The sequence below is a fragment of the Channa argus genome, chromosome 10 (genome assembly GCF_033026475.1).
Source record: "Channa argus isolate prfri chromosome 10, Channa argus male v1.0, whole genome shotgun sequence".
Classification (NCBI taxonomy): Eukaryota; Metazoa; Chordata; class Actinopteri; order Anabantiformes; family Channidae; genus Channa; species Channa argus.
Window position 1 is genome coordinate 14,845,438 of NC_090206.1, and position 15,814 is coordinate 14,861,251.

Below are 15,814 nucleotides of genomic sequence, written 5' to 3' on the forward strand. Positions count from 1 at the left end.
ACTTGACCCACAAACTCACCACTACTTGCTCCACCATTCTCTTTTGACATGTGCATAATATGACGTTTTCCAGCTGTCTCAGGAGAACGAAGACAGTCATTCCAAAGGCTTCTCTTCCTGCTCACAACAGGAATAAAATAACATTGATTTGTCCATGATATACAGACAGAGACAAGAGAAAGCCCACTCCTAAAAGCTGTTCACCTTTTTTCATCAATATACACAAGCAGTAGATGTCAGAAATGGACTTATTCTATTCTGGCATAAAAAATTATAAGATGAGTGATGCAGGGCAGCCCCATATCATGAATTAGCCTTGCCTGGGACATGCTTTTAATATTAATAGCTGACATGGGGTCATACGGGTTAATGTTTGATGATAATCTAGCACATGAGCAGGTTTTGGGCTATTTGACACTTTTTCAGGGTGATAAGGAGAGGACAGGAGGGGCCGATGGAGAAAACAGTCAATAAACTGACCTTTACTGACGTCACTGGATTCTCTTTCACATAACTCAACAGTGGGTCTCAAGCTCTGTCAGAAGAATTTAATGTGGGGTGTGTATGCTTTACAAATCCCATTTCACTGAAGTAAATACCAAATCTGGATGACTTGCGGACTCTGGATGACTTTCAGTTTGGTGCTCAAAGTACCCACACTGACAGAGTATTTGTGTCTCTTTGAAATAAAAAGTGATCAGTCCCTGAAGCTGTGGTGACATATCTATATGTTTCTCAAGTGTGAATATTTCCTAAATGTTAAAGGCAATTTCCAAATGGCGTCAAAAATACTTTTTGTAGGGAAGCTCTCTTTCTAACTGTGTGTGCTCATCACTCACACACTCAAGGCCGTCAGTTAAAGAAACTAGCTACAATTTGCACCTATGTATAATACACATTTGCTACTACTGACTGTGACACTGCAATAACATAAACCCTGGTGCAAATGTTTGTTTGACAATCTTTTACTTATTATTACTTATTTGTATTGTTGATTTCCTTTTATTCATGGTGATTTTTTTTATATTTGTGAAACAATTTCCAGAGATTAAAAAAAATACTATAAATAATCATCTTCTAGATTACTCAGCACTAGAATTATTTCCTCATATGGAAGTGATGGCTTGTCAGTGATGGCATACATGCTGCTATGTTGCCATCTGGTGGCAATAATGAGAACATCACTAACATTATGTATGTTTTTTTTTTCATTATTAAACTGGCAACCAGAACAGTCAGCTAATTATTGTGAAGCAGATGCTTTGCTGGATACTATTGTTGTTTACCTATTTTGTGATGGTAAAGAATTATTAAAATAAAAGGAAATAAAAAAAAATCTTATTTCAGTTTGTTTATTTACTAGACAAAAAAAAGGGTTTCTCTTTAAGTTGTTCACGCAAAACTTAAAATACTGTCACTTATGTAACAGTTGCAAAGTAATTTTAACATTTACACATTTCAAAGGTTTTGAGTAAAACACAAATAGCTTGAAACGCTCCTCAGCATTTAGGCCTATATTCAAACTGCAGCTGAAGTAACATGTTCGCTGCAAGTTTCAAAAATGCTTTCTGTGCAGTAAGAAACTTGATTTAAACTAAAATATCATTATGCTTATTATTTTTGACATTTGAGTCTCTAATTGTTTTCCAACACTTGCTCAGTAACTGCAGTTCCTGAATTAAGACCTGAGCCCACTAATTCCAGTGTTAACATGGATTTTCCGTTGTTTTCAGGCAGCAAACATGCAGGTCTGACATTTCAACTTAATTTAGCTCAATTAAAAAAACATCTGATTGTTTAAGAGAGAGACAAAATTACAAAACGAAGCAGAGACAATACTAGCTAAAGTGTACACATTATTACTGTCACACATGACCTTTGATCTCTTACAACTCTGTCTATGACAGAGCTCTTTTTTTCACTTGCCTTCTTCTCCTGCCTTGTCGACACTCTTGTTCCGTGGTACGCGGCCCATATTATAAAATTCTAAGTTTGGCCTCATGTCAGTGAGGTGGGCGAGCCGATTGGACATGGCAAAGAAAGCAGTAATGGCAGCAATGTCCCAGGCATCCTCACGGTCAAAGCCCACTTCCTCCAAAGACTGAAAATGCTGCTCAGTGATGGTATCGCAGCGACACACAGCCATCGCAAAGTCCAGCATGGCACGCTCCCGAGGCAATAGTGCTGCGTTCTGATAGTTTATAATAACCTGGATTAAAGTAATAAAAAGCTAATAAGCGGACCGATATTAATAATATTATTAATATTTATAATAATAAGTGACCAGAATAACTTCACTTGATATGGTTAACATTGATTTATAACAAAGTCAATGAGGTAATCACCTGATCGGAAAGAGTGGGGTTTTTAGAGTAGATGCGGTGCAGTGCACTGTGAGATACTACACAGTAAAGACACTTGTTGTGGATACTGGTCGCCACTACAATCAGCTCACGATCTGCCTTGGTTAATCTACCTGGAAGAAGACATCAGATATTACATTCATGGAAAATAAGAAAAATAAAATGGCCAAACTTAAGGCAAATTCACACAACGAAATCCAAATTGCAACGCATGACTCAGAGAAGTTTATAATATGCCAATAAAGAGGGGTATTTTGTTGTGATGAATAGTTTTTACCTCGTTCTCTAGATACTCGTAGTGGTATACTCGTAGTACAAAAAACACCTGTAAAATTAGTGTGAGTGACTTAACTATACGAAAATTCAGAGGTTGTAGTGTAGGGGTTTTGTTCAGGGTAGATTTTAAATATAACACATGCTGATCTGACTGCCTAATAGTTTCTGTACCTGATGACCTAAACCGTACTCACCACAGCTTTGACGTGCCATCTGCCACTATTTGATTATTTTCTGGAACACATCCAGCATCACATATTCTACCTCATGACTCACCTGCACTGCAAAAGGTGGTTTTCCATACCTGCAAAGCCAAACAGAATCCAGCCCTGAACAAGAACACTGAGAAAAAACAGAAACACACCTGTTTCTTTGTTCATTAGCTCATTGTAGTATGCAAAGAAAGCTCTGAATTCTGCTGGTCTGTGAGAGAGGACTTTGAAGACATTGGGTAGAAAGCCCCCCTGAAAAGAAACAAAGTTTAACGTGATGACTTTATTTAGTAACTTGGTAGAGTGAACGCGTTACATCAACTTTCTTTCCTTTTTATTTTTTATTTTTTTTACCTTTGTCTCCATTTCCTCCATAAGCTCAACTATATCATAGGGAAGGTCCTTTCTGTAAGGCACAGGAAAACGGCTGACCTTTTCTGGGGGGTCGCTGGAGAAAGGTCTGGTCCTCGTCCCCAGCGCCACAGTTTTCCCCAGCGACTTGCTGCCCGAGCGGGGAGACACCTGGGCGGGCGGGCGGAGGACAGTAGCGTTTTATGCAGACACTGGACTAGAAGCATACTTTAGAAAGTGTTACAACTTACGAGCTGCGTGACCACAGAAGGACGAAATAACTTGAAGACGATCTTACTCGCCATGGCGCACAGCTGAGTTTACACCTTGTCTCTCTGGTCAGTGCAGGAGTCTTTTCAACTTCAGTCACGTGTCAATGTTGATTTTTATTATAGTATTACAACCACTTGCAGGCTGTCATATATATAATAATGGCCGTTACAAGCGTTGATCTCTCGAGTAAACTCTCAATTTTGCTTTGTTGTCATACGTCCACAGCCCAGTCAAATCACGCCTGCTCGCTCCCGCCCTCCTGCACTACTCCTCCTCAGCGCCAGGGGTCAGCCTGTGTGTCATGTGCCATTTATTTTAGGCGTACGTATAAAACCTTATTTTATCGCAGACATGTGCTAAAGATAACGAACTTAATTTAAGTTCGTTATTATTTGTGTTAAGCATGTGGCTGTGCTTCGTTTGAGTTTTGCTAGCTCCAAAAACAAACAGCGAGTGAAACTGGGTTTGTTCCACAGGCTAGTTGGTCCCTGAGATACAAAACCCAGGGCACCAAAAGTCCCCGTTGTTGACTCCTAACCCCGGAAGTGACTTGATAGCGAATGAGCTTCAAGTTTTTATTAGTTACATGAGAAACAAATTTGGAGAATTGATCAAGAATAGTAATCAAAGCCGAATAAAACAATCCAACAGAAATGTTTTATCATGTAAGTATACGTATTATTATTCCTGAGTGAGTCGACTGAGCTGCATGAGTATAATTTGTTTATTGATGTTTGATAAGCGTGATATTAGCTTGGTTAGCTATTAAACCTGCAATGTTAGCTAAGCAAAACCTAAAATCTGTACCACACTGGTCCACTTACATCTTTATCTTTTTTTTAAATACCATGGAGAAAACGATGTTATTCCAATTATTAAGCCAAAAACATTGCAGTAGCGCCTACATTATTAAATCGTAAGCGTTTAGACAATAAAGTACTGGTAACGTATTGTAGTAAGTTAATAGTGAATTTGTCTCCTTCTAATTAACATTTTGTGTTCACAGATTTCTTTGGAGCATGAAATCTTACTACACCCCAGGTATTTTGGTCCTAACCTCCTCAACACCGTGAAGCAGAAGCTTTTCACCGAAGTGGAGGGTACTTGCACTGGCAAGTAAGTTGCTGAAACACTTGTGAATCAGTTTCGTGTTTAAAGAGCACAGAGGCCTTATTTTAATAAGTAAGTGTTTACCTGCAATTTTGTTTATGTTAAAACAAAATATATTCTGCTGGTCCAGATAGCACCAATGCAGAGATGTGTGTACGGATTTTAAGGGTAAGACGGAGAGAAACAAATAATGGCACATCCTTTTTCAAACGGGATAGACTATGAAATACCAAATTGAGCAAAACGTGTCTTTAGGCATTTTAGGCATCACAATGATGTCAGCACAAAGCCATAGCATTTGCAACATTTCTGAATTAAAAACATTTTATTTGTTTGAAATTTGTGTAGCAGTATCTACTTGTAACTTATATATATTCTTGTCTCCCTGATTAGATATGGCTTCGTCATTGCTGTAACCACTATTGACAACATTGGAGCAGGTGTAATACAGCCGGGCAGAGGGTTTGTCCTCTATCCAGTCAAGTACAAAGCCATTGTGTTCCGTCCATTCAAAGGGGAAGTTGTGGACGCTGTGGTCACTCAGGTTAACAAGGTGAAGAACAGTACAATGCAGGTTTACTGGCCCCTGTGCAGATCTGTTAAACTGACGTGTTATAAACTTTTATCTGCATCACATTAAATGTGCTTCAAGTGCAGAGTGATTATTTCTGTAGTTGTTGATGTGTTGAATATGTGATGTAATGATAAGTGATACTTTTGTCCCTTATTAACATACATATTATTCTTATGTTTCTTGCAGGTTGGATTGTTCACAGAAATTGGTCCCATGTCTTGCTTCATCTCTCGCCATGTGAGTCGGTTTAAAATCTGCAGTTTTGACTGAATTGGTTGTCTGTGTATGCTATTTGGTTTATATCTTGTATTACTTTTAAGACAAGAAACATTCTTTTTACAGTCCATCCCCTCAGAAATGGAGTTTGATCCCAATTCTAATCCTCCTTGTTATAAGACGGTTGATGAAGTAAGGACATTCTGTGTTTTCTCTTATTCTGTGCTGTAGTTATGCATAAATGTTTAACAAAATGAATGCCATTTTTATCAGGACATAATTTCTCAAAAATTAATATGTCTTGTCTTTTCAAAGGACATTGTAGTCCAGCAAGATGATGAGATTCGACTAAAAATCGTGGGAACAAGAGTGGATAAAAATGACATAGTAAGACAATATATTTAATCTATAGTATAAATAAGAATGTTTTATATATCAGATGGTACATTTAGGGTTACAGAAATGGCATACAGTATGGTCATTTACAGTTTAAAATTTTGGAAACAAACTTTTTTCTTCTTTTCTAGTTTGCTATTGGATCTCTCATGGATGACTATCTGGGTGAGTATCAAATAATATAACATTGTCTTTGCAGAATGTAAAATTATTATGCAGAATAATAAAATGTGTATCATGGTTTGAGTACACAGACCTTTTATATTTTTTACAGACCTGTTTAGCATCATAATCTTAGGCTTAAATCTGTGAATAATTATTATTTTTTATTTTATTAATTGTGGAACTTGTTTACAGGTCTTGTGAGCTGATTCATGCCAGGAGAAGCACATTTCACATGGAACTTTTTATGTAGTATCTTGGTTATTTCTATGTTAAAATTAATATTTTTCTACACTGATTTTGTGTAGTGACAGATAGTGGAAGCCTGATGACCAATTTAGTTTATGACTATGCTGTACAACCTACATTTGTCAGTTTTATTGGATGTGGTGGTAGGGTAAAAAAAAATGTTGTGTGATTGATAAATTAAGAGCAGCATTGTAGACAATACAAAATTAACCCATATGCTTTAATTAGAGATTATTATTCATTTAGAATCCATAAATCGCATCTCAGCTGTATATGCTTTTTTTGCATGTGAACTGTAATAAACTATTTTATTTGTTCTTACATTTTGTATTTTTTTTCTATTTAAGTGTTACAGTGTTATCTTGTCGGAATATTCATTTTATTTGTGAATAGATATGATGAAACTGTGTTACATCTGGAGTTCACATGTATGCGTTTTTAAAGCATAAGTTTTGACATGCAGCAAAGCATCGCCCTGCCGTTATAGACAATGGAGCGAATTGTGAACGCGTAAACTTCGAGGGCGCGCACGTGTTCTGGCTGTAAATACGTCAGTCGTGCGCGCTCTCGTTCTTTCTTTCTCTCATCCTGAAGATGGCGGCAGGGGTGAGTAAAATGGAGAGATAGCATGTTATGGAGCTTTCTTTAAAATGTGCTAGTAGAATCCAGTGAAAATCAGGCCCATCTACACTGGTGCTTTGTACTATTAGATGTGAACAGTGGTTTCTGAATGTTAGGAATCCATAAAAGTGTATATTTACAAAGGATTCCATTCAATGTTCATTGTAGTAAAGGTTAGCTCTTGCTATCCTGACGTTGCATTGTAGGAGAATGACGCCCATTTACTGGCCCAGGTTATTGCCACGTTAACTTCACAATTATTCAGCGACAACGTACGTTACGTTTAACAAATGTCCTCGCTTAATTGTTCCACTTTGTTAGCTGTATTCTGCTTTCGTCGTAATAGGTTAAAACTATATGAAGACTAGTTAAAGTGCCGTTCGGGTTGGCTGTTATGACGGATAGGTAGCATTTGAAGCCGGCTAATAACCACGTGAATTAAGTTTTTATGTAATATTTTTGCTGCAGATTCCCTAACAAACATACATGTTGCTGTACCAACTAGTCTCTGCTATAGTGTTCTTTGTAAAGCGTTTCCATCTGCATCCTGCTACTCTTTCCATCTGGTTGAATTTTGAACGGTTGAGCATCACATTCGTGTGGCAGGATTCAACTGAAAAACACTTGACTTACAAATTACTTACTAACTACATTGAAAAGATGAGTTGAAAAAATTTTTAAGTATTTTTATGTTTGTCAGAGACCATGCTTTTTTTAATTATAGTTAGATGTTGCAATAAAAAAATTCCTATGACACATTTGACATTTAACACTTAGCTGTTTACTTGTTCAGTTTAGTGCTTTTGATTTTTCAAATATTAAATTCTGTCTCCCTTTTTTTCCCAGACTCTGTACACGTACCCAGAGAACTGGCGGGCCTTCAAGGCCCAGATTGCAGCCCAGTATAGTGGTACTCGCCTCAAAGTTGCCAGCAACCCCCCTGCCTTCAGCTTCGGGCAGACAAACCGTACTCCAGCCTTTCTCAGCAACTTCCCTCTTGGCAAGGTTTGGGCTACTGGAGTAGTTGGTTGAATAGGATTGCTCTAGCTTGCTTTAAACAAACACCTTTACCTCTTTTGAGGACACCATTGCTTAATTATTATATCTGCTTATGTACTTAACTGCTTGATCGTCTGGATTGAAATATACTGAACTTGTTAAATTCTGTTATTGTTTGTAGGTACCGGCCTACCAGGGGGATGACGGCTTCTGTCTGTTTGAGAGTAATGCCATTGCTCACTACCGTAAGTCTTAAATGTATATTAATAATGTGTTATTTTTGTGTCATGCTATTTAAATATTGGTTTATTGTTGTTCCTATTTAAAAGGTGGGTTAACTTTTTTTTCTTCCATTCTGAGCTGGATAATTTGTTATAGCAAAACTTTACATCCACAGGTTAGTTTAATCAGATAGCTTGATCTCATGGCAGCAATTTAGATTCAGAGAGAAAATTTAAATGCAGCATTCAGATTCCTGCACAACTATATAGAATACAACTATTGTTTATACCACTCAAACAAGTGTCCAAAGGATATACATTAATGTTGAAACACTTGTGTTGAGTGCCTATTATGTAAATTAGCTCTCTAATCTTGATTAGGTTTATTTATTTATTTTTTTAACTACAGTGAGCAATGATGTCCTCCGTGGTGCCACTCCCCAGGCTGCAGCCCAGGTGCTGCAGTGGGTGAGCTTTGCTGACTCAGAGATCATCCCTCCAGCCAGTGCATGGGTCTTCCCCACTCTGGGAATCATGCAGTTCAACAAGCAGGTATGTATCTCGGTATTTTCTGGCCAAGCTAAAGACTTAAATTATTATTTGGTAGCTTTGGTGGCATGTTGGTGCCACTTGGTCAGAGTACAAAACTCTGGATTTGCCTATGAGGCAGACTTGGATGACTATGCAGTTTTATATTTATTTGTCTTTCTATCTAGGCCACAGAGCAAGCAAAAGAAGATGTGAAGCGGGTCCTTGGTGTGCTGAACCAACATCTGAACACCCGTACCTTCCTTGTGGGAGAGAGGGTTAGCCTTGCTGACATCGCTGTGGTCTGTTCCATGCTTTGGCTCTATAAACAGGTTTGACATACAGACAAAACAGCCACACACTGGAGCTTGTTGTAGAATTTTTTTAAATTGACTTGATCAGTTTGATAATTGAGTTGGGATGCTCTCAGAAGGCCCTCATCAGAACCAAATCCACCAGGCAGCATGTACTCGTGTGGCCAAAATCAAAGAGGGACAAGAAATACTGTTGGTTGTCAACGCACAACGGCCTAGCCAACAGCAGCATTCAATTATATTTTACAGTCCAGTTGAAAACAAGGCTCTATATTATCATCCATTGTTCTCATGCTCATTCTCAAGTAAAATCTTCTGCTCTTGTCTGCAGCTTATTTCACCTGAAATTAAAGATTGGAACCAAATATATATATGTGTGTATTTTAAAGAATGATGCAGTTTCACAACAAAAGCAAGCAACATAAGTAGTGTGACTAAAGCATAATACTTTTCTATCTCTATATTTTTCTCTAGGTCCTTGAGCCTTCTTTCCGTCAGCCATACCCCAATGTGACCCGCTGGTTCACTACCTGTGTCAACCAGCCCCAGTTCAAGGCTGTCCTCGGAGAGGTCAAGCTGTGTGAAAAGATGGCCCAGTTTGATGGTAAGTCCCCAACAATGTAATCGGAAGGCACTTGTATGAAGCCTGTCACAACACGCTGTAAAGATTAATCGACATGAGTCAAAGGGACAACTGCATCATTTGAAAACCAAAGATTCTTCAGAAAATGAATACAGCTGTCAAAAACCAATCTTGTTCAAGTTATGTTGCGTCTGTTTGTGCTCCTGTGTATGTGAGTGAGAGAGGGAAAGATGCACCCGCTCCTTTTTGGCTTACAAACACAAACCAACTTCTACCAACTGCAGAGGCAAGCCTAAAGTGTTGGCTTACATTAGATGGCACTGTTAACGCTATAGTCTGAAAGTATTTTGGACTTGCCAAAAAAAAAGGAAAAGATTCTTGACAGAACAACAGAAGTGTGAAAAATATTCCGCACAGCATCAAGTTTACCAAGAGTAATAAATGTCTTTACTCACGTAGGAAGGCAACAGAGGAAATGCTAAGGGGCACAATGGAGCAAGTCAGCTGGAGGCAGGTAACATTAAAAGTGATAGTGTTAGCAGCTTCTTGACAACATTCAGAGCACGTTACTTGTTTACTCAACCAGTAACTGGTAGCAACTGAAGATATAAAGTAATGTATGAAAGTACATGCATCTGTATGTTTATAATGTAGTATATTATGTTGACTCACAAACTGAGGTAAGGTCACAATTCTGCAGCTTTTGTTAGAATGGTCCATTTTGTTAAACCATTTGTAGAATGGTCCATTTCAGAATATATTTCTGTTATAATTCCATTAATGTGTAAACATCACTTTTGCAGCTGTCATTGTCACTTTTTTTGTAGCATAACTGTGTCATAGTGTGCACTGTTCACACTGATTACCTTTTGTGATTGATTTCTCTGTGTAGTGAAGGAGTACTAACCTGGACACCACTGACATAAAATTGCTCACAGGCCAAGGTGTTGATATGCAGATTAATTTTGGGCTATAGTGGGTCTGTACAGCCATTAACAAGGTTCCTCCTTTGAGAGAAAACCTCTCATCCGCCGTCATTGGGCAAGGCAGTGTCCATTCATGGCACAGAGTCTTAATCTGACAGTGGAAGAGAAACTCAGAACCACATTCATCCCAGTCATCTCTGTTTAGTGAGTAATAGGCTGGTTCATGCTGTGGCTACAAACTGAATTGAACTAGAAGATCTACAGAAAGATTTGAGATTTAATATACTCTTGTATAGTCCTGTAGATACCTTAAATGCCAGTTTTCCAACTACCATCCAAATTTTGTCAGTCATATGAACTTGAGCACCTAGATGATAACATTTTTTTTTGTGTAGTTCCTTGGCAACAGCCAATTTCCATGCATTTTTGTTATGTATTTGTTATGGTTGCAGCTGTTTAGGGGCAACTGATTTAAACCATGATGTATATTCATTCTGACTAAATGATCTGACAGCAGACGGTTACCTTTTTGTTTCATGAATCTTGATTCTTTAAGTGAAACGTTTAAAAGTATGTTTAAGGTAATACACCGCTAAACTTATTTTGACACATAATTCTGTTTTCCAGAATCACAGTCCCCCACTTTCCCGATTGACTTCTAAACATTTACATTTTAAACATGTAAACTCTCCTGGAAGTCCTAGAAATCTCGCCCTCTGATACATTATCGCAGAAATCTGTTTCGTTTTTGGTTGTAAAAGTAAGTAGGGCCAGCTTTTGTGCACAGGCTCTTGTCACTGCAAGCACTGTAATGGAAACTGGGGCTGTATAGTCTATTGTTTTCATTTTTCTCAGAGCTCAGTAGCATTTTATTGTTAATTAAAATAAAAGAACAACCTCCAACAAAAACTTGGTGTGCACAGTGATATATGTATTGGTGGCAATGTTTAAAAACCAAACAAAATCAGTTTCAATTATATAAAGACCCTTGTAAACAGGTGGTAAATTGTTCGTAAGAATTCACAATTTATTTCCGAGGTCACGCCCCGAGAGTGGTCCCAGAGAGTGCGAAATTAAACATTTCTTTATAAAATATCAAACGAAGCCTGTTTCTCTTGTCATTCGTCCAGCCAAGAAGTTTTCTGAGATGCAGCCCAAGAAAGAGGCCCCTCCTAAGAAAGAGAAGGGAGGAAAAGAGGCAGCAAAACCCCAGGAGAAGAAGGAAAAGAAAAAGGAGGAGAAAAAGCCTGAACCAGAAGAAGAGATGGATGACTGTGATGCTGTTTTGGCTGCTGAGCCCAAAGCCAAGGACCCCTTTGCACACCTGCCAAAGAGGTAGGACAGTCCTAATGCTTGCTTTGTCTGTGGAAGGTGGAATTATACTTCTCCATTGATACATGTAAACGTCGGAGAAAACTAAATGTACATGTCCACCAGACGGCAGTTTTGCATCTTACAGCACCGAGAACAAAATTGCAGTGATGAGAAAGTGTGAAGCCTCTGCAGTTCTCTTGATTTCTGCAGTCATTCCTCAGATGAGGATGTGAGGTATTTGATAGACATGGTGAACTACAATGACCTGTCCTTTGTTGTTGATTAAACCTATAATATTTTGAGAGGTAACAGAGGTGGCCATTTCACCAAATGACACACTGTGAAACTATTTCAATTATTTTTAACCAAATAGTTTGTCCCATGTAAAGTATTATGTAAAATCTGTGTGAACATCTAGACGGGTATGTCTCTTGTTCTACTTTTCTGTTCTATTCTGGTTGTGATCCTATGCGACCTACAGTTACCCATCATTCTCTTCTCTGCGTAGTTCCCAGTCGACGTTTATGTGTATCGACAGAAGTATAAATTGGCCTTTTGGCATTTTGGTTTCAATAACAGATTTGTCATTGTTACTTTTTTTTGTAGCACAACTGTGTGTCATAGTGTGCACTGTTCACACTGATTACCTTTTGTGATTGATTTCTCTGTGTAGTGAAGGAGTGCTGATCTGGACACCACTGACATAAAATTGCTCACAGGCCAAGGTGTTGATATGCAGATTAATTTTGGGCTATAGTGGGTCTGTACAGCCATTAAGAAGGTTCCTCCTTTGAGAGAAAACCTCTCATGCCCTGTCATTGGGCAAGGCAGTGTCCATTCATGGCACAGAGTCTTAATCTGACAGGGGAAGAGAAACTCAGAACCACATTCATCCCAGTCATCTCTGTTTAGTGAGTAATAGGCTGGTTCATGCTGTGGCTACAAACTGAATTGAACTAGAAGATCTACAGAGAAGATTTGAGATTTAATATACTCTTGTATAGTCCTGTAGATGCCTTAAATGCCAGTTTTCCAACTACCATCCAAATTTTGTCAGTCATATGAACTTGAGCACCTAGATGATAACATTTTTTGTGTAGTTCCTTGGCAACAAGCAATTTCCATGCATTATTAGTCTTGAACAAAAACTGTGACCTGATCTTAAACACTTCTTTTTTTTTTTTTTTCTTTAAAGCACATTTGTTATGGACGAGTTCAAGAGGAAGTATTCCAACGAAGACACCCTGACAGTAGCCCTTCCTCACTTCTGGGAGCACTTTGACCGTGAGGGGTACTCCATCTGGTATGGCCAGTACAAATATCCTGAGGAGCTTACACTGACCTTCAAGAGCTGCAACCTTATTACAGGTGAGACTCATGAACATGCTTTTCAACCAGCAGATTGATCTGAAGGAAATTACTTCATAAGGAGTTTTTGTGAAGTTGCAGATAATTTTTTTAGTTTCACTTGTTATCCAAATCAACATGCTTGCTCTGTGGTCAAAAAGAAATCCCAGAAATGGGTTTAATTCTGCTCTTGGTCCTACTTGTATGTGGCTTTTCTGGCTGATGTCTTATTGTGACCTCAAGTTTGTAGGTCATTATCCTAAAATTACAAATTTTGGAAGGTACATAAGAGGCTCTTGTATCTTCTGTAGTGGTTCTGACCTCTTCAGTAAAGCTCAACTTTTTTTAAGAAGTAGATAAATGTCATGTTCAGAGAATGCAGAGCTAGTGGGTAAGCAAAAGCACTTGTTAAACCAGTGTTAGAGTAAGAGTAATTACATTTTACTAAACTTGCCTGTTGCTTTTCAGAAATTTAGTTCAGAGTCTTGGGTCTCAAGATTTGAGTACCTAGGTACCCAAGAATACTCAACATAGTATAGCGGGCAATCACAATCTGCATTTTAATGCAGATCAATAGAAAGTTAGATGTCTTTAAGAAAAGAGGATGGGTCCCCCTGTCATTGGGCAAGGCGGTGTCCCTTCATGGCACAGAGTCTTAATCTGACAGGGAAAGAGAAACTTGACCACATTCATCCCAGTCATCTCTGTTTTAGTGAGTAACGGGCTGGTTCATGCTGTGGTCACAAAACTAAGCTAATCCTAAAATACTGAAGGGCTAAATTTAAAGACGGAACTATTTCACAGGTGTTTGAGCTTTTTTTTTTCTCTAAATAGCCAGCGTGAAGTTTGTGGATATTGATCTCTGTGGAGTTCTTTTAAACAAACATTGGACACAAACGGGACAGCACTCGTCAGCATGTCAAGTACAGTGTCTGTTGTGGATTTCATCTATTCTCACAATGTGTTAAATGCCTTAATCTTAACAGGAATGTTCCAGCGCCTGGACAAACTGAGAAAGAATGCTTTCGCCAGCGTCATCTTGTTTGGCACCAACAATGACAGCAGTATCTCTGGCCTTTGGGTCTTCAGAGGCCAGGAGCTGGCCTTCACTGTAAGTGATTAACCATTGTAACCACACAATGGTATTTGTCATCATCTTCAAAAATGTACCTCAATTGATTTGTTCAGCCACTCGTGTAGAGTTGCTATAAAATGTTTCGACTGTCGCACTGTCAAAGAAACATTCCTGAGATAAAATCTTTGGTTTAGACAAGACCTTAATGTAAGCAGACCAGTTCCCTGTCATTGGGCAAGGCAGTGTCCAATTATGGCACGAAGTCTTAATCTGATGGGGAAAGAGAAACTCAAGACCATATTCATCCCAGTCTGCTCTGGTTCAGTGAGTTGAAGGCTGGTTCATGCTGTGGGCACATTACACAGCATCAGAAGCTTGTTTTGAGTTAAGTAGTTTGTGCTTTCTGACACTGACTAAATGTGTTTTAGCTCAAAATTAAACATTATGATCAGTATTGGAAAAATGTTTATCTGTAAATGTTTTGAAATTTCACACTTGCATGGTCTGTATTTGACTGCACATCATGCAACTCACATTATTCCTTCTGAATAAAATGAAATGGACAATCATGGTAATCAGTGATAGTATATTATTCACTCATCAAACTTGAGGGTAGTTTACTCCAATTTCAATTAACAGTCTTTTATTCCTCCCCCAGTTGTCTGAAGACTGGCAGATTGACTACGAATCATACGACTGGCGCAAGCTGGAACCAGATAGTGAGGAGTGCAAGACCATGGTAAAGGAGTACTTTGCCTGGGAGGGAGAGTTCAAGCACGTGGGTAAACCATTCAACCAGGGCAAGATCTTCAAGTGAGGGAACACTGGAATCTGTCCAAACAAAAGCCCTCCATGCTTCTGCTTTTCGAAACATAAGACCTTTGAACTTTTAGCCACCACGTGCTCACTGAAGATAAATGACTTGGAATGAAAGTGGTAGAAGATGAGTGAATTTTGTCTGTGGCCCAAAACTTTTGTTTGATGTGCTAAATAAAGCATTTTCCACAGTGCTATGTCCGGAATTTGATGTCTTTGGTGTGTGACTCAAGTTTAAATGTTTGCTTTTAAAGTTTCAGGATTTTCTGTTGGCAGCAGTAACACATCTAGAAATGTAATGTCCTGACAATATCGAGCCAAGATTGCCACCCAGAAGAAAAATATTTCATTTGGTGCACACCTTGATCAGCAAACATACTTGCAGATAATTTCAACAACAATTGAACATCTTGTTTTTATTAAAGTTACAAAACCTTTTCCAGCTATGCATAAATGCAATTAATATAGTGACATCACTGGCCCTGTTGGGTGTGGCTGGAGATGCACTAGAGTTAAAACTTCCAACCAGAAGAGGTCAGTGAAACTATGCTTTTGAACTTGAAAATAACAGTTGTGACACACTATAATGCGCTTGATTTGTATACTACGTTTATCACACGTGGCAAAAAGTGCTGCACATATTGAAACAAAAAGCAGTATTAAAGACAATATAGGATAAAATTACACGCTGGTTTTTGTAATTTGGACCATAGATCTTAATGTTTTATTCTTTAGAGATGGGTCTAACAAAACTGAAGCGTCGGTACGTGTATCGAGCACAAAGAGCGAAACCATGTATCGAAGTGTGTGAAGCGTTGAGTGAAATCACGTGACCGATAAAGCCGCTGTGTCGTAAGGAAGTGAAGCGCCACTTTTGATTGTATTCGT

At 38.5% G+C, this 15,814-nt stretch overlaps 3 protein-coding genes across 3 annotated transcripts; 2 read left to right on the forward strand and 1 right to left on the reverse strand.

Annotated features, from left to right (window-relative positions):
* Positions 1–1,338: 1,338 nt before the first annotated feature.
* Positions 1,339–3,710, reverse strand: si:ch211-175m2.5 (uncharacterized protein LOC568697 homolog). The gene is made up of 5 exons (XM_067518389.1): positions 3,454–3,710; positions 3,206–3,373; positions 3,004–3,103; positions 2,346–2,476; positions 1,339–2,209 (listed from the first exon to the last, which is right to left on the reverse strand). The coding sequence occupies exons 1-5, from the start codon at positions 3,505–3,507 to the stop codon at positions 1,919–1,921; spliced, it is 744 nt and encodes a 247-aa protein (XP_067374490.1). The 5' UTR covers positions 3,508–3,710; the 3' UTR covers positions 1,339–1,918.
* Positions 3,711–3,986: 276 nt separating this feature from the next.
* On the forward strand, positions 3,987–6,503 carry polr2g (RNA polymerase II subunit G). Its single transcript, XM_067518391.1, has 8 exons — positions 3,987–4,140; positions 4,482–4,591; positions 4,979–5,138; positions 5,346–5,396; positions 5,502–5,567; positions 5,691–5,762; positions 5,903–5,936; positions 6,129–6,503. The coding sequence occupies exons 1-8, from the start codon at positions 4,129–4,131 to the stop codon at positions 6,140–6,142; spliced, it is 519 nt and encodes a 172-aa protein (XP_067374492.1). The 5' UTR covers positions 3,987–4,128; the 3' UTR covers positions 6,143–6,503.
* A 136-nt stretch (positions 6,504–6,639) lies between these two features.
* On the forward strand, positions 6,640–15,120 carry eef1g (eukaryotic translation elongation factor 1 gamma). Its single transcript, XM_067518388.1, has 10 exons — positions 6,640–6,788; positions 7,650–7,808; positions 7,984–8,047; positions 8,433–8,575; positions 8,740–8,883; positions 9,340–9,469; positions 11,505–11,709; positions 12,884–13,056; positions 14,022–14,146; positions 14,769–15,120. Exons 1-10 carry the CDS (start codon positions 6,777–6,779, stop codon positions 14,925–14,927), a joined length of 1,314 nt encoding a protein of 437 aa, XP_067374489.1. The 5' UTR covers positions 6,640–6,776; the 3' UTR covers positions 14,928–15,120.
* Positions 15,121–15,814: the final 694 nt, after the last annotated feature.